The sequence below is a fragment of the Ruditapes philippinarum genome, unplaced genomic scaffold (genome assembly GCF_026571515.1).
Source record: "Ruditapes philippinarum isolate M1 unplaced genomic scaffold, ASM2657151v2 ctg1379_1_1_1_1, whole genome shotgun sequence".
In the NCBI taxonomy this organism is placed as follows: Eukaryota; Metazoa; Mollusca; class Bivalvia; order Venerida; family Veneridae; genus Ruditapes; species Ruditapes philippinarum.
In genome coordinates, this window is record NW_026864462.1 from 60,240 (window position 1) to 86,961 (window position 26,722).

The 26,722-nt window shown below is 33.0% G+C and overlaps 2 protein-coding genes and 1 non-coding gene across 11 annotated transcripts in view; all 3 read left to right on the forward strand.

The window, feature by feature from the left end:
- The first annotated feature begins 1,141 nt into the window (after positions 1–1,141).
- Positions 1,142–1,214, forward strand: Trnaa-ggc (transfer RNA alanine (anticodon GGC)). The gene has a single exon. It is a non-coding gene; the product is annotated as a tRNA-Ala (tRNA).
- Positions 1,215–2,365: 1,151 nt separating this feature from the next.
- Positions 2,366–25,352, forward strand: LOC132725689 (protein polybromo-1-like). Its single transcript, XM_060710873.1, has 12 exons — positions 2,366–2,456; positions 6,253–6,385; positions 10,391–10,429; positions 18,595–18,692; positions 19,207–19,354; positions 20,034–20,195; positions 20,663–20,845; positions 21,213–21,380; positions 21,834–21,922; positions 23,769–23,810; positions 24,589–24,658; positions 25,224–25,352. The coding sequence occupies exons 2-12, from the start codon at positions 6,266–6,268 to the stop codon at positions 25,350–25,352; spliced, it is 1,248 nt and encodes a 415-aa protein (XP_060566856.1). The 5' UTR covers positions 2,366–2,456; positions 6,253–6,265.
- Positions 24,593–26,722, forward strand: part of LOC132725688 (protein polybromo-1-like) — a gene marked incomplete at its 3' end in the record, with an annotated part of 41,566 nt that continues 39,436 nt past the window's right edge. For 8 of the 9 annotated variants that reach the window (XM_060710868.1, XM_060710869.1, XM_060710870.1 and 5 more), the window contains 2 exon segments: positions 24,627–24,658; positions 25,224–25,322. 9 annotated transcript variants of the gene reach the window in all.

Here is a 26,722-nt window from a genome sequence, read left to right on the forward strand (position 1 = left end):
CAAAATGTATACATAAACTGGAACTTGTATATAATTGTACAGTTGGCATTTTTAAATTCATTATGAATTTCAGACATATTTTCATTGTTTTTTTGTAAGTATCATTGGACAAATGACGTTTTTAGAATCTAAAAATCGTTACATTCAATCAAATTTGAGCTCTACAAACCTCTCAAAAGGGTTTTTATCCCGAAACCAAGTGCCTTCTGTCGCTAAGGTATAAAACTATTAAACAAAAGAATTATAAGAAAAAAATCACCTAATTCAAATATTATTTTATGAAGCTTTTAACAATTAAAACTTACGTGTCAGACTGGATTGTTATGTGTTTACATTCTGCAAACCCCACCAATGCTAGTTTGAAATGACGTCATTTGGCGCCTTTATGAGTGTGTTGCATACTTAGGATGACGTCTTGTCTGTGATATGCAGGCTTCATAACCTCAGATCCCCTTTCAAAATTCCATTTTATTTAGTTCCGCCCATTGTTTTCTCGTTTAGGGCACACGCATTCTTTTACTTGGGGACCATACGACGCTTTTCGTGGAATGACAATACTGTGTCACATTGAAGGTTCCATGATAACCGCCGTATGAACACATCTGCGGATGTTTCTTAATTCAAAATTTCACCATTTTTATGTTGTTTAAATGTTGAATTCTGCTTCTAGGGGGCGTGGACGGTAACTTGCACTTTCCAGTACCGTCTATGAACAGGCTCAATCAAACCGAGCCTGCAACATTTAACAATTTTGCCGTGTTGGGCTTTCTTTAGGGATTCTGTTTTTATCTATTTACCCTGCTAACGAATTGGCGCCGATCTTTTCTATATAAATTTTATCAACTGATATGGATAAACCTCGTGGTGTTTGTGTATGTGAGATGTTTTTTAGCATCATATGAAAGGAAAACATAACAAGAAAAGAATATGTCAATGAAAATGCATTATTACTGCTGCAAGGCTTTGTAAACTATCTCATCGGAGGGAGGGAATGGTCTTATAAAACAATAAATGTGTTTGCCATAAGAAAATTAATAACAGTGACTGAGTCAGCCACTATGGTAATATAAGTGATGATGTCACAATAAAGTTGAAAATAACATAAATATATAAGGCCAATTGGCACGATGAAAAAGCAACGGCCGCTGTGGTGTAGTGGTTAGCATACTGGACCGGCAATACCGAGACCCGTGGTTCGAGTCCCGGCTGCGGCGTGCCGATTTTTCTATGTATTATTTCTCGCTCATGTCTTTCTTTCTTTCTTTCACACACACATATATATATAGATATATATATGTTTTCCCTAACCAATTTTATTGCCGTTTTTTGCCCTTGTATGTAGTGACAAAATCACGAGGAGTGTTAGAATTTTTATTATATATTAAAGTTTCAAGTTATAAGGTAACAGTTAATTGCCTTTTATGATATATATTCAGGTTGTTCTTTTTTGCCAATTTTATATAGTGACCTATATTGGGTCATGTTCCAGATGGCAAACGGTATACTTTCCAAATTTCAAGCAGAAAATTCCCAATTTAAGGAACAAATAATAAAATAAGTAAAATAATTATCATTTTGGACATTTAACTACACTGTGCATAGACAATTATAATATTGTTTTCTAATTGTAATATGTGCTTATAAGTGAAATATAAAATGAGTTTAATTGGATTTCTTTGTCTTATTTGATGATTATAATATGTTGTCAATTTTCCCATTTTATCTAAAACATACAAAACATTCCACATTCTAGCTGTCGGGCCATGTTCCCAAAATGCTAATATTTAACAGTTTAAAGATGCACGTACGCCTCCAGATGAGCCAAAATATTTTAAGAAATAAAATCTTTAGAAAAATGTATTAAGATCTTAAGAAAAGTAAAAAGATTCAATACTTAATTAATTATTCACATGCTATGTGCGATTTATGACTGATTTTGCAGTATCAATCACTATAATTCTACTGCGTTACTAATGCAGTAAGAGGTATTTATGTATATTTTGACCTCTTTTTGGTAATTTATGTGGATTGTAAGTGCCGTTTGCAATGTTTGAATTATATATTCTTTGATCTTTTCACAGTATTTTACTTTCAAATACATTTTCAAAAATTATGAACATTAGCATAAATTTGGAGGCATGCTGCTTTAAATGTTAAAAATATACTTAAAATTAATTGGAGTATATTTTAAAAAATACTAGAAATAAAGAAAGTAAGCAAATGAAAGCTACATTTATTGAAATATTTACTCTAGAAATATTGACCACCCATATAAAACACCTTCCACAGTTAGCAACTAAAATTTGTTTCTCTTCAAAGTATATTTAGTGGTGTTCAACACATAACGGTAATGTTTTATCCGACCGGAAGGATATTTGTAATGTGACACCGTTAAAGAATATGGCGGCCAATGCGAAGTTTTAGAAATAAGTTATATGTTTCATGTAATTGCAAAGGTATTAATAGCTTACGTTACATTTTTTATCGCCAAATATAATACAAAACATACTTTTCTATCATTTGCTTTTGAAGTGCAAGTCATTCTCTCCTTCGATATTCTTCATTCTTGAAAAATATTCAGAAGCGTTATCTTCTTTGTTTTCGTGAGAATCGATTTTTTTCATCGATTTTATTTAAACGAAATGCAGGGTTTTTTTCTCCAGGTCTCAGGTATTTGCATATGTTGAATACGATATACGTATTTACATGTTATGTGTGTATGAAAGAAGCTGATATTTTACTTCGTTAAATTATACATCTTCACTGTTGAACAAGATAATAAATTTGATTAGATTTCATAACATGCACATAGAACTTAGAAGGGATAAGGGACAACTGGACACCAAGTCAAATAGAAAATATTTTTTTCAATATGATAGGTGGTACCTGTGATGCGGAAAGCACTTATGTTTTAATAACATGAAGCACATTTTCAATACAAATGCATGTACATTTTTTTTATTATTTAAATATGAAAGAATTGGTGGTGTTCAACCTATCATCAAAATGTCTGAATATCTCACCATTGTATTCTCAGTAGTGATGGAAATCGGATGAAATTTGTCCCAATCGATCATCGGTTCAATCGGATGGGACATAATCGATAACTTTCCGATTAAAGTCGCGTTAAAAAGAAATAGGGAAGAAAAATTTTTTCCCAAGGAACTTGATTTTATTTTGTAACATGAACTTTATTTAGCACTTTTCAACACAGTTTAAACCCTACTTAGCTATTATTTTACGAAATAGATTTAATTTTCCAATGGATGTCAAATAATAACATTCACATCACATAATATATTACTATTGTTTACATCACGTATTGATCCTATTCAACTCAAAATTGTCTCTGAGATAATTTTTTTGCGATCGGCAAGGTGTTCCTAAAAGAAAATTACCGCCAGAATTAATTTGTTTTGATACTTTAAACATTTTCGACGACGTCGCGGAACAATTATTTGTGAATCGATTATTGTCGTTTTACACAACAGTAACTGATTATCAGCGACTTGCGACAATCGGAACATCACTAATTCTCAGCCATTTTAACCAGGTTTTCCGAAGGAAAAATCTGGTTATTAGATTGAGATATGTTGGCGGGTGTGAGGGCGTAAACAATTTCTTCTGTGCGCCACTCCTTCTACAATTCTCAACGGATTTTGACCAAACTTTCACAGAAGCTTTGTCATCAAGTGCCATAACGCATATTATCAGGGTTTTGTGATTGGATAATATTTGACCTAATTATGGCCTTTTGTTTTTTTTTTCCTTATATAGAATATATAGTGAACAATTTCTTTCGTGTGCAACTCCTACATTTCTCAACGGATTTTGACCAAACTTTCTTAGAAGCTTTGTTATCAAGTGCCCTGCCACATATTGTCGGGGTTTTGTGATTAGATAATATTTGACCTAATTATGAACCTTTGTTTTTTTCCTTGAGGTTTTCCAAAGGAAAAAACTGGTTTTTAGATTGAGGTATGTTGGCGGACGGGTGGGTGGGCGTAAACAATTTCTTCTGTGCGCAACTCCTTCTACAATTCTCAATCGATTTTGACCAAACTTTCACAGAAGCTTTGTCATCAAGTGCCCTAGCGCATATTGTCAGGGTTTTGCGATTGGATAATATTTGACCTAATTATGGCCCTTTGTTTTTTTTTCCATATATAGAATATATAGTGAACAATTTCTTCTGTACTGAACTCCTCCTACATTTGTCTCTGGATTTTGACCAAACTCTCACAGAAGCTTTGTCATCAAGTGCCCTGGCGCATATTATCAGGGTTTTGTGATTGGATAATATTTGACCTAATTATGACCCTTTGTTTTTTTCCATATATAGAATATATAGTGAACAATTTCTTTCGTGTGCAACTCCTCCTACATTTCTCAACAGATTTTGACCAAATTTTCTTAGATGCTTTGTTATCAAGTGCTTCCACATATCAGGCTTCGAGGAAGTTGCCGGACCGTCGGACATGTCCGACAAAAATCAGGCCGGTCCGATATTTTTTTCCGAGTTCCGGACCTTATGTCTGGTAAGAATACCGGGATATATCCAAGACCAATCAAGACCGAGTTTTGTCCCTTGAATAAAAAAATGTAAAACGAGTTTTGATTCGCCGTTTCATTTTTAGTGTCCAATCAAATTCTAGATACAACTTTCGATGATCTTGTACTCGGAAGAAAATGTCGGTGTTACTGCATTATTAAATTATTACGTTGGGGCTAGGCCAGGCAAAAGACGTTAATTATCTAATGAAGGCAAAAAGCGAAACAAAAGAAATACGAGTCCAGGCGCCTGCCGAGAAAATTTGTGGGTAAATGGAAAAATGGCCGCTTGTTGGTTATTAACGAGGAAGAAAATAAGATGAAATGTACATTGTGTTATAAATTTTATAAAGATCATAATATTATGATGATGATGATTTTGATCATGAATGTTTAAATTTCCAGACAGAGTCCATCAATCTGGATAAACTGATGTTTTATTTAAGAGAATAAAATTGTGTTGCAAATCTTTAAAAGTTCCTATGTCTTGAAAAAAACACAAAGGTATTAGATATATACATATATTTGGGAAAAAAAATCGGTCAGACAAAAGTTCTTTCGGTCAGACAAGAGTTGAAAGTTTGTCTGACCGAATGTCAGGCAAATGTTTCAGCAGTTTCGCGAAGCCTGACATATTGTCAGGGTTTTGTGATTGGATAATATTTGAACTAATTATGACCCTTCGTTTTTTTTTCCTTGTACAGAATATATACATGTAGTGAACAATTTCTACTGTGCGCAACTTCTCCTACATTTCTCAACGGATTTTGACCAAACTTTCACAGAAGCTTTGTTATCAAGTGCCCTGGCGCATATTGTCAGGGTTTTTGTGATTGGATTATATTTGACCTACTTATGGCCCTTTGTTTTTTTTTCCTTATACAGAATTATCTATATATAGTGAAAAAATTCTTCTGGCTGAACTTGTCCTACATTTCTCAACGGATTTTGTTCAAACTTTCACAGAAGCTTTGTAATCAAGTGCCCTGGCGCATATTGTCGGGGTTTTGTGATTGGATAATTTTTGACCTAATTATGGCCCTTTGTTTTTTTTCCTTATACAGAATATATAGTGAACACTTCTTCTGTGGCAATTCCTCCTACATTATTCATGTTTTACATTGCACATAGTTACATTGTTTGTTGCTTGTATTTGTATTTCAAATACAACATATTTATCTACAATGGTAATAATTGAAAACCTGGTTTCGTGGCATTGCCATGTTTCTTGTTGTTATCTGTAATCAGAATTTTTGTTTTTACCCTGAAATGTGATGATGATTCATAATCAAAATTGCTGTCTGGTTTAATATAGACTGCTGTAACCTCAATCACGATCTCTTATTTCTACTAACATTGGTTGACCACATAAACATAATTGTCATCAAAGATGGTGGATTTAAGACATAAATTGCTGCCATAAACACATATCCAATTGCACCTCAACCGTTCCTAGAGTGTCACACAATTTGATGAACAAACCACAACTACTCTTGTGTGACCTTTTACTTTCAGCCTCTTTATGTTATTATATTGGCGCTTAGGACAGATTATTTTAACATGAATAATTTTCTAAAGGCACACACATTGGCAAAGGTCTGAAATTATAATGAGTATTCAATTAATTTAGAACTATACATTGGAATCAAATATAAAATTTTTCACCATAAGTACTCTATTGGTTTCTTAAATTTGCTATAGATTATTAAGAAAAATGCCTGCAAAGAGAAAGAGAGGGAATACAGAAAGTAAATCTGAGGATCCAGAACGTTCACCAACACCAACTTCTGTCTCCTCCTGCAAGAAAAGGAAAAAAGAACTTCAATATGACCCTGTAAGTCAACAGATTGATTTCAGTTTATTATAATCCCATTATTTGCCTAAGTAGTATATGTTAACATGTATTGTATATGAATCATTTCGTAACCTCGGTTTTTTATAAGACCTTTTGTTATACTTATAATGTACCCATTGCAGCTACTTGCTTAAAAGAGAAAAGCAGTATTAATAATAATATGACTTTCTAAAACATTTATACAAAATTCAGGCAACCGTTTATTTACAGAATTCAGTCAACTGTTTATTTTAGAGATAAAGTTGTATACCATGTTGATGTTGTTGTTCTTCTTAAAAACTAACATATTTTGTTAAATACTAATGATTAGAAGTTATGACATTCCCTTAATTATAAAAAAAAAGAGTTTGATTTTGATATATATATATTTTTTTTTCTACAAACTGATTACGAGTTCTATGAAATATTATAACTATCCAGGTAAAAGAATTTTTATATGCTTATTTGAAAGAAATATGTATTTTGGGATCACCCTTACTTAGATTGGCTGATGGTTTCCAGAGCATATTTTCTACATAATACCACCATGATTGAGCAATAGTGTTTAGCCTATTATGCAGCTGTCAATGTCAAAGGTCAAGGTCACACTTAGAGCTGAGAAGGAAAAACTTGTCCATAGCAAAATTTCTACATTACACATTTTGGGATTTTGATATATTTTAGCACAAATGTTCAACATTGTAAGGCACAGTGTTGTGTGTAAAATTCATACTCTGTGGCCAAAGTTGAGACCACATCACTGAGTGTGACAGTGTCAGTGATACTCTTGTCTTATTTTGAGTCCACAATTTTTGCAGTGTCTATTCTAGGAGGGGCGATGGGGGGATTCACCCATATTTTTGAGAATTCACCCCTATTTTTTGAGAGGGAGGGGGAAAATTTTACATAGACAAAGAAGGAAAAAGATCAACAAATGTAATAATCTCTCACTATTCGATAAAAATCCCCCCTATTTTTCGAATCCTAGAATAAACACTGTTTTTGCCCTGGTACTGTTTAAGAAGTAATTTAAATATACCACAAAATGATGTAAAATTAGGAGCTTAGAATAAACTTAAGATTCAATACCTTACTTGCTTTTTAGTATTTCTGTATGCAATGTCCAGTTTCTTTTACAGATTTAACCATGCCTGGATTATTTTGTTGTGACACCAGTTTTACAGATGTAAAATCTTTTACTTGATTTCAGGATTGTCAGCCGAGCACTTCAACAGATATTGACTTTGTAAGAGCCTAGAATCATGCATATATGTTTAGCTTTGGATATATATTTTTAGTTATTATGTTGTTGATGCATGTTTTTTTCCAGCATGAGGTATTCCCTGTTAAGGTTTGGTTTTGTATTGTAAATAAGAGTGTCAGGGCCAGAAATATAAGAAAATATATTTTTATAAGTTATTATATTAAAGGGTATAAAGCTTTGTCTCATGAAAAGTTTTGTAAACATTTAAAAACAGTAAAATTACATTGTTTTCATAACCTTATGATAATTTCTTGAAAAAGTTGTAACAAAATGTCTCTGTTACTTAACACACATAAATGTTGTAAAACATTCTGAAACAAAATATTCCCTTTCTACTACCACTTAGTGATTATTTGGCCCATCTTTTATTTTATTCTGTAGTTATTTCCATCATGATATAAACAATCTTTTTGCAATCCAAAGATCACAAATGTATAGCTGTATACACTTTAATAAGAATGATGTGTACTATAGCTGGTAATCAGTTTTTCCTTTTTTCATGAGCAATAATTCAGTATTTCAAATGAAAAATACATTATTTTGAATCAACACAGTTTTTTGACCATCTTTTTGTTACAGAATGTTAAAAATAATTTAATATTATCCACTTAAAACATGTTTAGAATGTTGTAAGCTAGTCCAAATTAGAGGTTTATAATATCTTTGTAGAATTTGAATATAATAATTGAGTTTGTAAAAAAGACAGAAATTTTCAATTTTCTCAAAAGAACAGTAATATTGAGGTAGCAGCATGGTGTATCTTTATATAATATATAACATATTATGGTAAGGGTAATCTTCAGCTCGCCTGTCACAAAGTGACATGGTGAGCTTTTGTGATTGCTTTTTGTCCGGCAGTCCGTAAACTTTTACTTTAAACAACATCTCCTCATAAACAGCTAAGCCAATTTCATCCAAACTTAACAGGAATGTTCCTTTGGTAGTCAACTTAAAAAATTGTTCAAAGAATTTAATTCCATGCAGAACTCTGGTTGCCATGGCAACCGAAAGAAAAAACTGAAAAAATCTAGAGCTTAAATATTTGGCATAAAACATTGTCTAGTCAGTGTCTACCAAGTTAAGCCCTTTGGTCAAAATTGGCCCTGGGGGGGGGGGTCATTGATTTTCCTTATTTGTATATAGTAAAAACTTAGTAAAAACCTCAAATAGCTAGAGCTTAAATATAAGGCATGAAACATCTTCTAGTGGGTGTATACCAAGTTTGTTCAAATAAAGCCCTTGGGTCAAAATTGGCCCCACCCCTGGGAGGGTCATTGATTTTCCATATTTGTATGTAGTAAAAACTAAAAAAATCTTCTTTTAAAAAAACCCAAATAGCTAGAGCTTAAATATTAAGCATGATACATCTTCTTATGGGTGTATACCAAGTTTGTTCAAATAAAAGCCCTGGGGTCAAAATTGGCCCCGCTCCAGGGGGTCATTGTTTTTCCCTTTACAGTGTATGTATATAGTAAAAACTTAGAAAATCTTCATTTATAAAACCCCAAAGAGCTAGAGCTTAGATATTTATCATGAAACATCTTCTAATGGGTGGCTACCAAGTTTGTTCAAATAAAAGCCCTTTGGTTAAAATTGGCCCCACCCCAGGGGCCTATATACAGGTGAGCATTTTCAAGGCCATCATGGCCCTCTTATTCATATATGTAGGGTTCATTTTTGGTTCCTTTTTTGGAAAGGTTAATTTTGTTTTGGTCCAGCACTTGCAACTACAGTAATCATAACACATTAACTGACCAGTAATTTGAAGTTAAAAACACACAACCTTTTTGACCTTGTTACCTCCCTACAAAAAGATTTTATATTGAAATCATGTCATTTCACTAACATTTTGGTGGTCATTCTTTTGTGAAACCTCATTAACTTGCATTGTTGCCTTTGATTATTACTTTAAACAAAGTACATATCTTTGAGTATTACCTAAAATAATTTGTTTGTATTAACATGCATATATAATTTAGATAGAGACCTGTTTTAATGTCTCCAAACTAATATAATTATATATTGAATCATTTGATACTTATGTCCAAGAATCATAGACATTTATATTGTGAAGCATTTCAGAATGTGCAAATGGTATTTCTTTACAAAGCTTGCAAAGTTTATTTCTTTTTATATTTATTAAAATGTAATAGCCTCAATCAATATGTTATTTTCAGTATACATATCACATTAAGTCTGGTTCTACTGACCCTCCTTTTAATATTGAATCTATACCAGAATTACATTATTATAGAAAGTAGAAACTACATGTTTTATGGAAATATGTATTATTCTATTGTACTGGCCCTGGCATGACCATCACACCTCAGGTAAGTTTTTGCATGCAAATAAGTATTTCCAAAACTTCCAGAGGGAATGGGTTAAAACTTCACACAATTATTTGAGAGCAAAAAAGGAAATCACTGTCCAAGGTCAATAACTCTAAAGTGTATTTTAACAGAATTATGGCCCATTTTGAACTTAGAATATTCTACATTATCCAGGCTCTAGTTTTACTATCAAGCACTGAGAAAGTTGAGCATGCTGTCCTACTGACAGGTCTTGTTTTTTTAACAGCTTTACAATAGAACATTGGAAACAGTTGGTTTTTTTTATGGAAAATGACAATTTAAGGTAGCAATTTTTTTTTGAAAGATTATATAATTTTAAGACTCCAGAAGAATTGCTTTTTCTCCAAGTTTGCACAAACATAATGAAAAGAGATTATGTTATAATTTCAGGGACAGGCTTCCACATCACAAACAGATGATGTTGATATTGTAAGAACCCTCACATCACTTGTTGTCATACATGATTATTTAATTGTAAAAACCAGGAAGGTCTACACCTGTCATATATTTATATATATACAGAAATTGACAGCTACTTATTTACACTTTTTTGGGTTAAAATTAAATTTAAAAATTTTATTAAAATTGTTTTGGGAAAACCGGGGTTAAGTTTGGTTTTTGTTTAAAAGTTTCATTTATTTATTTGAATCTTCAAAAAACATTATTTTTGGGAAAACCAACCCACTTCAGTAAAGGAACCAAGGGGAATTTCACAATTTAGGTCACTTTTTTCCATCAAGACCCCAGGGGGGATGACAACTTTTGCTCACTTTTTAGTTTTGATCCATGGATCAAATTTCATTTGTCACTGTTCAGTTCAAGATCCTTTGGATCAAAATTTCATTGGGCCCTTTTTCAGTTAAAGATCCAGGGGATCAAAAATTTTGGGGCCCCCTATTCACCCCCAAATCCAGGGGATTCAATCTTTGGGTGGCTGTTTGGGTCTGATCCATGGATCGCAATCTTTGGTCATTTTCAGTCAAGATCCATGGGATCACAATCATTGGGCCCTGTTCAGTCAAGATCCATGGTTTTATAATCATTGGTCACTGTTTAATCTAAATCCATGGGATCATAATCATTTGTCACTTTTCAGTCAAGATCAATCAGATCACAATCATTGGGCCCTGTTCAGTCAAGATCCATGGGATTACAAGCATTGGTCGCTGTTTAGTCTAGATCCATGGGATCACAATCATTGGTCGCTGTTTAGTCAAGATCCATGGGATCATAATCATTTGTCACTGTTCAGTCAAGATACATGGGATCACAATCATTTGTCACTGTTCAGTCAAGTTCAGTCACTGTTCAGTCAAGATCCATGGATCATAATGATTGGTCACTGTTTAGTCTAGATCCATGGGATCACACTCATTGGTCACTGTTAAGTCAACATCCATGGGATCACAATCATTTGTCACTGTTGAGTCAAGATCAATGGGATCACAATCATTGGTCGCTGTTTAGTCGAGATCCTTGATAAGTCATGGATTTTACCCCTTTGTACCCTTGGTATATAAAGTTTTTGGTTGGACATATTTTCATGGTTAAAACTGTAGGTTATTAATAAAGACCAAAAACTCTAGAATGAGTATTTCCCTGCTGTGTACTTTGTGACCTTTGTTTCACTTTAGCATTGAGAATTGATGGCTACCCTGTCCATCTGACAGCCTTTGTTGAGGATGGCTTTGAAAAAAGTCTCATTATAATAAAAGACTATCATTAGTTGTATAAGTTAACAGACAAAATCCAGCCCCCCCCCCCCCCACCCTTTGTGAGTGTTGTCTTTTCTGTCAAATATATGGTTTATACTTATGGGATGAGGTGGGAAGAAGTTTGTTGTCACCCCAGTCATATTAAGAAGGCAAAATTTATGTCCAAAAAATATATATTTGTTCATTTTTCAATCATATAAGTATTCTTTATAAACATTTTTGGACAGTAATTTGAAATGTTTAAAAAGTAAAATGGGAAACATGAAATAATAACTAATTAGAATTTAAATAAATAGGAAATTAAGTGATTGTATATGGATGAAAGGAATAATTATGTATATGAAAGTATTTTCCTGGTTTTTACTGATGGTTGTTTCTTAGTTTATTTTACTTTAAGCAATCCCTTCCTAAGTTTTTTGTTTTACATTTTCTTATGCACAAATTTTGTTGAGTTGAGTTTATTTATTGATTTTATTTATTTGGCATAATTTTATGACACATTCATTTTGCTTATACCATTATGATTCATAAAAAATAATGTAACTATAAGGATTAAAAGAAATTTGTCAAATTATTTAGAAAGGAATTGCTGCTATAATTGTGTTTAGATATAACTCTGATGATGTGTATACAGTATACTTGTTTATGTAAAATCTCTTCTATCTGGGGGTGTATTATTTATTCTCTCCTTCACACCAAACAAGTTTCATTATGTTTTTAAACACATACAATTGAAATTGAAATGGCAAAGCATTGATTTAGTGTTTTAATATGAATCATAGATACATAAAAAAATTGCCTACCCAGGTTCATCAGATTTTACAATGTTTGTGCATGTACTGTTACATACATTAAACATAAAATAGTAAATATAATAAAGTCTGCAGCGTTCACTATGACTGGCTCTGTTCAAATTTTACTATTTTTTTCTTCATATAAAAATAGGGTATTAAAGGCATTCTAATAGCTCCTACTGATAGCCAGGTGTTTTTTTCTTGTAGATGGCTGTAAGTTTGGCTTTCTATATCCAGCCTTCAGGCGTCCGTGATTAAGGTGGTTTGACTTCAAACAACTTGCCTCTCACTTTGGATTCTTTCATGTGATGAAGCTCTAACCAGTTAGCTAATGTTGGTGGTTGGCCTCAGGTGCCCACTCAAACAATGTACTGAGGGAGGGTAACTGGGAGTTTTCCTCCACCGAAAGCTGGAAAGTTCCATTACTTTTCACTAATTTTGGGGTTGTGATGACAAACAACCCAATAAATAAAAAAAATATTGTTCCAGCCCTTCTGACTTGACCGCAAACAGCCTCAAAACATAACTTAATTTTGACCCTACTAGTAACACAACGAGCAATTACCTTTTTTATACCGCCGTTTAAAAAAAGGGGGAATTTATATGGAAACGCCCCGGGGCGGACCGGCGGGGCGCGTCCAATTTTTGTCCGGAAGCATATCTCCTAACATGTATGGAGTTTTTTAATAAACTTTCATAGAAAGTCCGACCACTATGAGGGAGCAGTGCGCGCACATGAACCAGGTCTCTAGGTCAAAGGGTCAAGTCACACTTAGAGCTCATTATGAAAAATGCTTGCCCGGAGCAAATTTCCACATGCTATAGAGGATTTCAATATTACTTGGCACAAATGTTCACCATTGTGAAGCGGACCCGAGTGTCGCGCGCAAGATTCAGGTCCTTGCGGCCAAGTTTCAAGGTCACACATAGAGGTCAAAGTTCACATTAAAAATTATTGAAAGATGTGTATTATGGACCATTTAATCATCATTTATTGAGCGGAATTGTTAACACCAAATGGTTCATTATCAAGACTATGGGCTGCTGATACATATAATTTAGGTCAATATATACAAGGTCAAGGTCACTTAAAGTTGATGAATATCCAGAATTTTGTCCGGAGCATAATCTCCTACAACGCATGGGAGGGATTTTAATGAAAATTTCATAGAAATGTTCACCATTATGAGAAGGGCCATTGTCATGCACATGAACTGGGTCTCTAGTCAAAGTCAAGGTCACAGTTAGAGCTCAATTGCAAAAAACGCTTGTCCGGAGCAAAAATTCCACATGCATAGAGGATTCAATATAAACTTGGCACAAAGTTCACCATTGTGAGGCGAGTGCGTGCCACAAAATTCAGGTCCCTGCAGCCCAAGGTCAAGGTCACACATAGAGGTTCAAAGTTTAGAGTTAAAAAATATGAAGATGTGTATCGGGACGATTTAATCATCATTTAAATTGAGGGATTGTAAACACAAATTGGTCATTATCATGACTACCGGCTGTGACACATGTACTTAAGGTCCAGTGATTTTTTTTGCAATTTTCAAAACAACCTGTGGCTTTCTGAAGGGAAAATATAGCGCGATAAATCAGAAAAGGGGGGAATCAAATACCAACAACTGAGAATGTAATTTACCCCAACATTTATAAAATTTTAATTTCATTTCACTTTCACTGCATGGTTACATAGCAGAGGATATCTTAAGAACAGCTTTATCTTCTAGCTGATATTAGTCAGATGCTTTAAGTCATGGTGAAGAATGTTGCACGGGCATTTTAGCGGAAAAAATATTAAAGCATTTTTAGGGGAAAATATATCTATTTGTGGCTAGGAAAACAGCCCTTTATTCGGCTGTAGAATACACGAAAAAAAAATCACTGAGGTCAAATATATGCAAGGTCAAGGTCACTAAAAGATGGTGAAATATCCCAGATTTTTGTCTAGAGCATATTTCCTACATGTTATGGAAGAAATTTTTATTAATACTTTATGGAAATGTTCACCCACCATGATATGTATTGCTCCATGCATGGATCCAGGTCCAAAGGTCAAGGTCACACTTAGAGCTCACTTGAAAAAACGACTTGTCCGGAGCAAAACTTCTACATTCATAGAGGATTTCAATATAAACTTGGCACAAAATGTTCACCATTGTGAGGCTGAGTGTCGCACGCAAAATTCAGATCCCTGCGACCAAAGTCAAGGTTACACATAGAGGTCAAAGTTCAGATAAAAATTTGAAGATGTGTATAGGGACCATTTAATCATCATTTATTGATGGATTTGTAGCACAAATGGTAACTTATCATGGCTACAGGTGTGACACATTTAATTTAGGTTAATATTTGCAAGGTCAAGGTCACTGGAGATGATTAAATATCCAGATGTTGTCCGGAGCATATTTTCTACATGCATGGAGGAATTTTAATGTTACTTTATAGAATTGGTTCACCACCATGAGACGTAGTGCCCTGCACATGAACCAAGTCTCTAGGTCAAAGGTGAAGGTCACAGTTAGAGCTCATAGAAAAACGCTTGTTGGAGCAAAACTTCTTACATGCATAGAGGATTTCAATATAATTTGGCACAAATGTTCATCATTGTGAGGCCGAGTGCCGTGCATAAAATTCAGGTCCCTGCGACCAAGGTCAAGGTCACACATCCTGTGCATATCTTCCCTACTGATTTGTTTTAAGGTTCATTTAACAACACAGTGCCAAGAATAAAAACTTGCTTGCTAGGTAACACTTATCCATAATGCCCCCATCTCCATCTAAAGCTTTCGTAAACGGGCGTATTTTGTGACTATGGCACCCTTTTTTCAAGATGTTTTTCTTTATTGTGTATTATGTTTTTGTCTTATCAAACATTTATTGAACATCATTTGCAGTAATTGTTTGATTGATTATCTATTCTGTTCATATCATTATATTTGTAGACTTGTAGACATTCCAACTAAAATCTATATTCTATATTTCAGTTGTAGTTTACATTTATATTAATAGTTTGTGGTTTCTTTTGTTTTCAGCATGCTTGTACAATGTATTCCTTCCATCTAATTTATAGTGTTTTCCCTGGTTCACACATTTATTCCGTTGATTTTGCTTCTGTTTTTAGCTTGGTTACAATATTTATTTTTTCAGAAATTCTACATAGGCCTACTGTGTATTATAATTATTAAATTAATGCAACCAGTTATATACAAAACTTTCTGCATTGATATACATGGTCCAAGGTTATATAAAAAAAATTCCAAGCTCAGACTCAGATCTCAGTTATTTGATTGGTCAGAAACCACCAATGACAGACAAACAGATCTCAGTAAATTGATTGGTTAGAAACCGGCACTTAATATCCAGTGACCAATGACAGGTCTCAGAAAAAAAGTTAAATAACCATGAGGACCAGGACTCAGTTGTTTCTTGAATACAGACAGACTGTTTAGCTCTTACTCTGAAATGCAAGACTACTTTCAGATAATTTGAGAAGATTAAAGAAAAGGAAAAACCATAGGAAAGCCCCCCCCCCCCCCTCTCAATTTTTAGCTCACCTGTCACAAAGTGACAGGGTGAGCTTTTGTGATCGCTTTTCGTCCGGCGTCCGTCCGTCCGTCGTCCGTCCGTCGTCCGTAAACTTTTACTTTAAATGACATCTCCTCATAAACCACTAAGCCAATTTCATCCAAACTTCACAGGAATGTTCCTTTGGTGGTCACCTTTAAAAATTGTTCAAAGAATTTAATTCCACATGCAGAACTCTGGTTTGCCATGGCAACCGAAAGAAAAAACTTTTAAATATTCTTTCTTTTAAAAAACCCTAAGAGCTAGAGCTTAGATATTTGGCATGGAACACATCTTCTAGTGAGTGTCTACCAAGTTTGTTCAAAAATAAATCCTTGGGGTCAAAATTGGCCCCGCCCCAGGGGTCATTGATTTTCCCTATATGCATATAGTAAAAACTTAAAAATTCTTCTTTTAAAGAACCCGAAGAAGCTAGAGCTAAGATATTCAGCATGAAACATCTTCTAATGAGTGTGTACCAAGTTTGTTCAAATAAAAGCCCTGGGGTCAAAATTGGCCCCGCCCAGGGGGTCATTGATTTTCCCTATATGCATATAGTAAAAACTTACAAAATCTTCTTTGCAAGAACTCAAAAAAGCTAGAGCTAAGATATTTCAGCATGAAACATGTTCTAATGGGTGTCTACCAAGTTTGTTCAAATAAAAGCCCTGGGGTCAAAATTGGCTCCGCCCCAGGGGGTCATTGATTTTCCCTATATGCATACAGTAAAAACTTTAAAAATCTTCTTTTAAAGAACTCAAAGAGCTAGAGCTAAGATATTTAGCATCAAACATGTTCTAATAGGTGCCTACCAAGTTTGTTGAAATAAAAGCCCTGGGGTCAAAATTGGCCCTGCCCCGAGGGTCATTGATTTTCCTTATATGTGTATAGCAAAAACTTAAAAAAATCTTCTTTGAAAAAACCCAAATAGCTAGAGTTTAGATATTAAGCATAAAACATCTTCTAGTAAGTGTCTACAAAGTTTGTTGAAATAAAAGCCCTGGGGTCAAAATTGACCCCGCCCCGGGGGTCATTGATTTTCCTTATATGTGTATAGCAAAAACTTAAACTCTTCTTGAAAAAGCCCAAATAGCTAGAGTTTAGATATTAAGCAAGAAACATCTTCTAGTGAGTGTCTACAAAGTTTGTTCAAATAAAAGCCCTGGGGTCAAAACTGGCCCCGCCCCAGGGGTGTCAGTGTTTTTAACTTTATGTGTATAGCAAAAACTTAAAAAAATCTTCTTTTACAAAGCCCAATGAGCTAGAGCTTAGATGTCTAGCATGGAACATCTTCTTATGGGTGTCTACCAAGTTTGTTCAAATAAAAGCCCTGGGGTCAAAATTGGCCCCGCCCCAGGGGGTCATTGATTTTCCCTATATGCATATAGTAAAAACTTAAAAAATCTTCTTTTAAAGAACTCAAAGAGCTAGAGCTAAGATATTTAGCATCAATCATGTTCTAATAGGTGTCTACCAAGTTTGTTCAAATAAAAGCCCTGGGGTCAAAATTGGCCCCGCCCCGGGGGTCATTGATTTTCCTTATATGTGTATAGCAAAAACTTAAAAGATCTTCTTTGAAAAAACCCAAATAGCTAGAGTTTAGATATTAAGCATGAAACATCTTCTAGTAAGTGTCTACAAAGTTTGTTGAAATAAAAGCCCTGGGGTCAAAATTGGCCCCGTCCCGGGGGTCATTGATTTTCCTTATATGTGTATAGCAAAAACTTAAAATCTTCTTTGAAAAAACCCAAATAGCTAGAGTTTAGATCTTAAGCATGGAACATCTTCTAGTAAGTGTCTACAAAGTTTGTTCAAATAAAAGCCCTTGGGTCAAAACTGGCCCCGCCCCAGGGGTGTCATTGTTTTTAACTTTATGTGTATAGTAAAAACTTAAAAAAATTTTCTTTTAAAAAGCCCAATGAGCTAGAGCTAAGATGTTTAGCATGAAACATCTTCTTATGGGGGGGGGGGGGGGGGGCTATATACAGGTGAGCGACCTTAGGGCCATCATGGCCCTCTTGTTAGTTGTGTTGACACTTTTGTTGTCATTAAGGCATGTTATACAGCATACAGTTGTAGTGGTGTAACAATATTGTCTGCTCAAAGAATATTTTGTATCTCTATAGTTACTCTAATTCTCTAGTTGATGTGGATATTATGCATGAAATATAGGGTTTTAAAACACATATCAGATTTGTTTTTTATCTGATGATAAGTTTGGGTATGGTTGAATTTATTATGTAATTAAGGATCTAGAACTGCTAATAATAAAAGGTTAAGAAACTTGAATCATAAAAAGGCATTTGGTTTTTTGTGCGGCTTCTTTATAAGCTATGGCAATTTCACTTTTTCAGGTTATAATTTGTTACAATATTTGTTTAATAAATGGCAGTATTAATGATAAATTTTAGATAAAAAGCAACCATGACTTATCCAGAAATATCATTGACTGACAATATAGAATTATGTTAAACATAAAGTTATTGCTACTTATTGTTGAAATGTGATATAATTTCAGGCTGAGATTATTCAGGAGTTGTTTGAGACTATCAGGAACTACAAATCTGAAGAAGGGAAACTACTCTGTGAATCTTTTATCAGAATACCAAAACGAAGGTAAATTTTCATTTTAGATAAATAATGAAGAAAATAAGATTCACTAGTTTTTAGAAAATCAATTTATATGAACTTTGTTATTGTGAGGTTTTGTAAAATTATCTCATTTGATTTCGTCTTGTGATAAAAAAAAGTCCACCTCCTCTAGGAGGACATCTCTTATTTTAAAAGCCTGACTTATTTATGCAGGTTTATCTCTTACCCTGCTCAATCTTTACAATGGACTTGACTTGTTTATCATATAAACTGTCCATGGTAAAGAGATTTCAGTATAAAAATATTAATGTGCAGCTAATAGTATAGGGCCTTTCAGACTGTGTTTGTTCAGACTGGTTTGTACTCTGAAGGTTAAACTTAATGTTATAGATGGACTTTGTTCTAACCAAAAGAATATTTCATATCCCTCATAAAGACTTGTGAGAGTCAAACTTAGTTATCATCATTGAATAAACCAAAAGTTATATCTCAGTAAGTTGAGTTTTCTGACAGTTGTTAATATAAACTTTATTATTAGGACAAACCCTGATTATTATGAGGTGGTTACACAACCCATGGACATGCTGAAAATACAACAGAAAATGAAGATGGATGAGTATGAGGAGATAGAACAACTGACAGCTGATGTTGAACTCATGGTGAACAATGCTAGAGCTTATTATAAGGTACATTTGCCATATAAACAAGACTATCTTTTTAGTTTACTATGTATTGTATGTTTATTTATTTGAAAATATTTCTTATTATAATTATTCTTATTATAAGTATAGAGAAGTACTGTATTTGTATGTAATGTTATCTCTTCTTCCTGTGGGTTTGAATACTGCTTGGGAATTTAAAGATGTCCAGTTATTTCATTGTAAGTGGAATTTCTAAACAGATGCCAGCCAATTTGTGTTTGAAATAATGAGGAGTTGTAGTTGTTGTTTTCCTCCACTAGTGAAGATAGAAAGTAGTCTTATGACATAAATACTATTAATGTGACACAAGGCCCAATACTAGTAGATATTTATTATGTTCTAGACTCATAATTGAAGGTTGTTATACTAAGATACCAGAAAGAACCTTATCCTGCCAAATACACTTGGTATATCTGCTGATATTATTTATATTTCAAGTGCAGACATTACATAACCAAAATGTGCAGTTAATTCTATGAAGGTTTTGATGTTGATTTATTTCTGAAAATGGTATTTTTGGACATGTTCAAGTTTTTCTTTAATATTGAAGAGCTTATTTGCCTTTTTCTTGTATGCCATATAATGAAGTATTTCTTACATTTTAAAGGGATTGTTTACCTTCTTGTATGCCATATATCTAACATTGGTTATACATATTTTACAGAAAGGATCACAGGAGTATATAGATGCTACAGATTTGTTAGATCTATATTATGAGATACGTGATGAGTTACTAGTGGAAACATTTGGAGATAACAAAAGTATCATGGATGATGATGATGAAGATGAACCGGATGATAACAATGTCTCTCTTGAACAGCTACAGGTAATTTTAATGCTAGTTTATGACTTTACTACTGAAAGAAAATAAACGAAAAACATTTAAACAAAAAAACAGAACCAATCATAAAATAAACAAACATAGACTACTGTGCTGCTAATATAATTCAAACTTTTTAAAATTTGATTAATGAAATTCAAAGACATGCTATTTAACCTTCCTTTGCTTTCAGAGTTTAAAAAGTTGTTTTTTAATGAGATATTTTAGTATGATTTCATTGAAATAATATCTATGGTACTATAAAGTTGTTATTCACATGTCAAAAGTCTGTTTTGAAAGTGTACCCTTCACCTAGTATAATCAACATTTTGCATGCCTTTTTGTGATCCAGATAGAAACACACATTTAAACTAAGGATAATGAAAAAAGTATTGATTATTCTATACAAATGTTATTTCAAATGATATAGAAAGTAGAATCAAACTGATATTTGGAATTGTAATATATTTCAGTCAAAGATAGCGAACATTGTACAACAAGAAGGTGCCAAGATGAAGGGATTACCTCCTCCAGATGTTGATGATGAAAATGCTTGTGATCCGGAGGACCTGGAGGCACTATTTGCAGCTGTTGTAAATGCCCAGGATGGGGAACGTACCATCAGTGAACCTTTCCATCTCCTCCCATATAAAACAGTTAGTACTTATCTTATTGCTTTACAAGGAATAATCATTTGACAAGGAATTATTAGTTGTTTCTATCCTTAATCTTCTGGGGACAACAGAAAAAATTGTTTACTTCCAGGATAATGAAGGGGCACTGAATTGATTTGCAGGCACTGTAAAAGTTAATATTTGTGAATTTTCTTGATTATAAATTGAGGTGTTTGAAGATTAAAATTATGATTCATAAGGTAGGAACTAGAAAAAATATAAAAAATGACAAGAGTTAAACATTACTTTATTACATACTCATACATTTATAGCTGTTAATGAGGCGGAAAAAAAACACGAGTAAAATTACTGATGTGTTGTTTTCAAGTATTAACTTTATATTTTTCAGCTGTACCCCAACTACTATGATGTTATAAAGGAGCCAATTGATTTAAAGATGATTGCTAAGAAGATTCAGGACAATGAATACAGAAGTTTTGATGAGATGGACAGAGATATAGGACTGATGGTTCACAATGCCAAAACATTTAATGAACCTAAATCACTTATATATAAGGTATACCACGGAATAAAATAAATTTGATGACTAGATTATTGCTATTGTTAATTCATATATGTTTGAAATGTTATTGGATATCTTTAAAATAGTTGAGGTTCTGCTGGCAGCTGCGAGTTTTTCCACATGATATATCAAATGTGGGAGCCGTTTTCTGTCAATTGAAATCTCTTTAAAAATGAAGACCAAAATCTGTTGGTAAACTGTCACTACTTGGCTTTTGTTGCATTAGATAAACTGTACAGTGGCAGTAAGACCTTTATATAGTGAGTTTCCCGAAACCTAGCAAATTAAAACAAAAGTAATATACTAAGAAGTGCTGAAATAGTGAATGTCAATTTCTTCCTCAAATACGAGTATAAAGTCCATGCAGAATCTGTTCTTTATTCATAGTATGTTTTCTTAAAAATATTTCTGATAGAAGTTTTTATTAAACATGTTTTGTTTTACTAGGATGCCTGTACACTGAAGAAAGTATTTGACTTAAAGAAGAAAGAGGTTGAGCATAGGAAATCTAATGCTAAATCCACAGAGAGACACAGGTATGATATACATAATTGTGAGAAGGTATCACTTGAAATACATCAGTGTAATTTACAAAATTTTTTCTTTTTGGAAAAACCTTTTTTTTCTAAAATTGTTATTAAACATCTTTGTGGCCCCTTTTTTTAAATTTAAGGGCTTGTAAAGGGCCCGAAATGCATACCTTTAAAAACCTTGGGAAGGGGTTTCCCAAAATAACATACATTTTAAAATCTAAAACTCATTTGGAAAAACTTAATCCAGGTCTAGTTTAATGTCAGGGGTTAAGGGGGGAAAATTTTTATTAAAAAGTTTTAAAAATACAATTCATATATTTTAAATAAAATGGTTTTGAGGGGGTTTGCTTTTTAAAATTTTTAAATATTGCTTTTAATGCTTTAAAAACTTTTTAAAAAAAAAGGGAAAAAATTTTGTGGGTTTAAATTTTTTTTTTAATTTTTGGGTTTTTGGGGTTTTTTTCTTTTTTAAATTCCCTTTTTCTTAGCACGTTAGACTTTTTGGAAAAAAGGGCCAAATTTTTCATTTTAAAAAGTACTTTCAGAAAAGCCTATAAAAACCCGTTATTCAGGAAAAAAAAACCCTGTTATAATTTAAATTATCAAAAGCCTTTTTTAAAGGGTTTAGAAAAATTCCCAAAAAAAAATTTTTAAAAAGGAAAAAAAAAACTAAGAAGAAAAAGAGGTATCCAATGTTGCTTTTCTTTCCAGTTTTATGAACAAATATGAGAGTAACACATTTAAAAAGTTTACCCTAAAAAAGTTAATACATGTAAATTGTATAAAAGTTTTCTGTTTAAGAAGCAAACACTTTTGATTGAACTTAGACAATATTTTAGTTAAACTGGTAAACTTTTAAAATGAACTCCCATTGTTAATTTGGCAAAATGTTTGGTTTGTTTGGTTCAAATTACCATTTATTTAGTTTTATTATGTTTGTTTGTTTTTATGTTATGTACAAATAAATGCCATTTAAGCTCATGTAATCAGACAAGTTTTGTGCTTGTTAATGATGTTATTACCATATTTTTCTATGAATGAATTGTACATGCTTAGGACTACGATATTTTGCCACTATCATCTATAAATGAAGTTGTAATTTTATGCTCTGCTGTATATAAATAGGAAAAAAGTGCTAAAAGATATATTAGATTTTGCAATTTCTTTCTTTATGGAAGAAAAAGAATAGACCACTGCCTGTTATTATAGACAGGAATTGATGGCAAATCATCATAGCCTTGTTACAGCTGTATACCTTACAATGAGCCAGATCTTTTGGTCTGTACTGGCAGCCAATATAAAATTATTATAAGCTAATATAAAATGTAATTTTATCATGCAAATGTTCTTTTAAATAATTTGAAGTGATTATAAATTTTAATGTTTTGAACTTAATCATTAATAATTTGTATAACTTAATCCTTCAGGAAAATCAAACCAATGTCATATAAGTGTCCAGTAAGAATTTTTCCAAACCTGTATTTTTTACAGCCAGAAATAAAGGCTGTTTCCCCTAGTCGAAAATAGGTATATTTTCCCCTGAAAATGCTAATATTTTCCCCTAAAATGCCCTGCACACATTCTTCACGAGAGCAGCAAGAAGACAGAAAGCTCTCCCTATAGATAGCCTCTGCTGGAATTGAAACTGAAATTTGAAAAATTTTATAAAATTTCATTCAATTTTTTTTTTTTTGTATTGAATTAAAATTTTTCCCCTTTCTAATTTAACGCGCGTATTTTTTCCCCTTTCAGAAAGCCACTTTGGGTTTTGGGGGAAATTGACATTTTATTAGGAACATTCAAGTAAAAATGTACGGTCATATACCAAGAAAAGAGATCTTTTTTCCAGGACTCGTGGCCACTACCAAATGTTCAGAAACCCACCAGCACAGTTTGGCTTGCCCTGGAGTATCCTGAAACCAATTGAATCCGACAGTATATAATGGAGTACGAAGGAGGATTCTGGGTTGCTGAGACGCAGTGATGTTCTCATGAGGAAGCGAGAACCCATGTGGCATCTGTTTTAATGTGGTCAAAAACTATACTTACAACCAGACGGCTTGAAAATTCATTGAATCCGTACATGAAAACTTCCTAGGCAAGAGGGGTTTGTCCTTAATTGAGGCCTAAATGTTCTCTGTCTTTGGTATTGGGTGCAATTTTGGAATTTGAGATTTTTATTTGCACGTTTTATTTATTAAATTTATTTTACTGAAAGGTATTTCTCGTAAGTCCACTCTACATGACTTCAGAATCATAACTCAACTGACCAAGACTTGTAAACTTTTCAAGCATAGAGTTTTTACTAAAATATACTCTTATGGAATAAAGAAAGTATGATATTATTGTTGTTTAATTTTTACTATTAAGAGGGCACAACTGTTTTTTACTTATAGGTATCATTGAAAATGTTTTTTTTCATTAAGAGATATATTTTATAACCAAGAGTTATTTATAACAAAACTATCAATTTGGATTTTAATATTAATTGAAGTAATTGGTTGTTTACTTTTTTCTGAAGGGAGTTACAAGCAATACCCCCGGTTTTTCAATTAATTTTTAATCAACCCCTGAGTCACTGTAAATATTTGTCTATACAAAGTCCATCAGTTATCAATTTATGTGATGATGATGACTTTAATAATAATGATAATGATTTATATTTTCAGATACTATCCTGATTACTATGAAGAGATTAAGAAACCACTTTCTATTATAAATGTTCAGAAAAAACTGAAGGTAAATGGTTATTTGCTTATCCTACTGCAACAATATTACATAAATTTGCTACACAGTTGCTATAACCACTTCCATGTTTTGCAATGAGTAAGTGCTATCTTTTCACTTGAATCAGTGTTATAAGTGGTAGAGATATTGTCTTTCACCATATCATTAAGGAAAACAGTACAGGGTTGTGTTTTAAACTCACTAACTCATGGTTACAAGACCTTATCAGTAATGCTTTACTTAAGGAGGGAATATGAAAGATAACATAATATCCATTCCCTTGCTTATAACTTAGCTCTACTGAAAGTTAGATTGTTTGCCCCACAATTTGAAATAAATAGTGACAGATTAATGGGATGAAAAATTGTCATGTCTGCAAATGTTGAGATTATTTTTACAAAATTGAAAACAAATCTCTTCACAAAGGTGAACTCTGGATGTAGAAAAGAAAAAAGAAATGTAATATTTTATCAAATTTAGTAATGCAATGTTAAACACTTTAACACATTTTTTTGTATATTTTAAAAACTGTACTATATTTATATATTATTATAAACTAGAATTTGTTGTATTACAGACTGGTGGTTATGCTGGGTTAGATGATTTGTATGCTGATCTTAATCTAGTGTTTGAGAATGCTAAAAGATACAATGCTGATGAGTCTATTATATTTAAGGTAAATGATATACACAGGTTTATCATATAGAATGTTAGAACCAATTTTTCACTCTTTGAAAATGGTGTTTTTAGTTGTTTACATGAGGATTATAATCTATTTGATGCATTATGATAGGAACTTACATATTTCAATAATTTTAAAACTGTTAATGTTATGTATGTTAACTCGGATATGTCCATCTTTCGATCTGTACATTTTTAAGGATTTTTTTTTAGCTCGACTATTCAATAAGAATAAGTAGAGCTATTGTAGTCACCGAGCGTCGGCGTCGGCGTTGGTGTCCGCCGTCGGCGTAACCACTTATGTTAAAGTTTTTGTAATAGTTCAAATATTTTCAAAGTCCATTGACATATGGCTTTGAAACTTTGCACACTTGTTCACCATCATGACCCCAACCTGTAGACAGGAGGAGGTAACTGTATCAAGCATTTTGACAGAATTATGCCCCTTTTTCGACTTAGAATTTACGTTAAAGTTTTTGTAATAGTTCAAATATTTTTCAAAGTCCATTGACATATGGCTTTGAAACTTTGCACACTTGTTCACCATCATGACCCCAACCGGTAGACAGGAGGAGGTAACTGTATCAAGAATTTTGACAGAATTATGCCCCTTTTTCGACTTAGAATTTACGTTAAAGTTTTTGTAATGTTCAAATATTTTCAAAGTCCATTGACATATGGCTTTGAAACTTTGCACACTTGTTCACCATCATGACCCCAACCTGTAAACAGGAGGAGGTAACTGTATCAAGCATTTTGACAGAATTATGCCCCTTTTTCGACTTAGAATTTACGTTAAAGTTTTTGTAATAGTTCAAATATTTTCAAAGTCCATTGACATATGGCTTTGAAACTTTGCACACTTGTTCACCATCATTACCCAACCTGTAAACAGGAGGGAGGTAATTGTATCAAGCATTTTTTTTTACTATCAAGCACTAAGAATAGTCGAGCGTTGCTGTCCTACCGACAGCTCTTGTTTAAATATATACTGATGTAATAGCACTAGTGCTGGTCTGCACTGGTCACATGGGCAGAATCAATTGTGATGAACTGGCAAAAGGGGTTTATAATTAGTATCCCTGAAAGGGAATATGGGGGTTTTTTCTTAAACTAAAGCAAAAAACAACAAATTGTACGAATAGGGGTTTAAAAAGGGGGCTTGTTAGGCCCGATGTCACAAATTTTAAAAATTTTTTTAAATTAAACTGCTGTCATATTTATTTTTAAGGTTTTTATTGAATTTAAAAAAGCTTAAATTGGGAAAAACTATTTTAAAGCGTTCTTGAACCAAAAAGGGACTAAAAAATAAATGGTTTAAAATTTTTGGCCCCAAAAGGAAAAAAACTGGGTTGGGGCCCGGAGTTTTTAACCCACATGGGGCCCAAAAAAAAC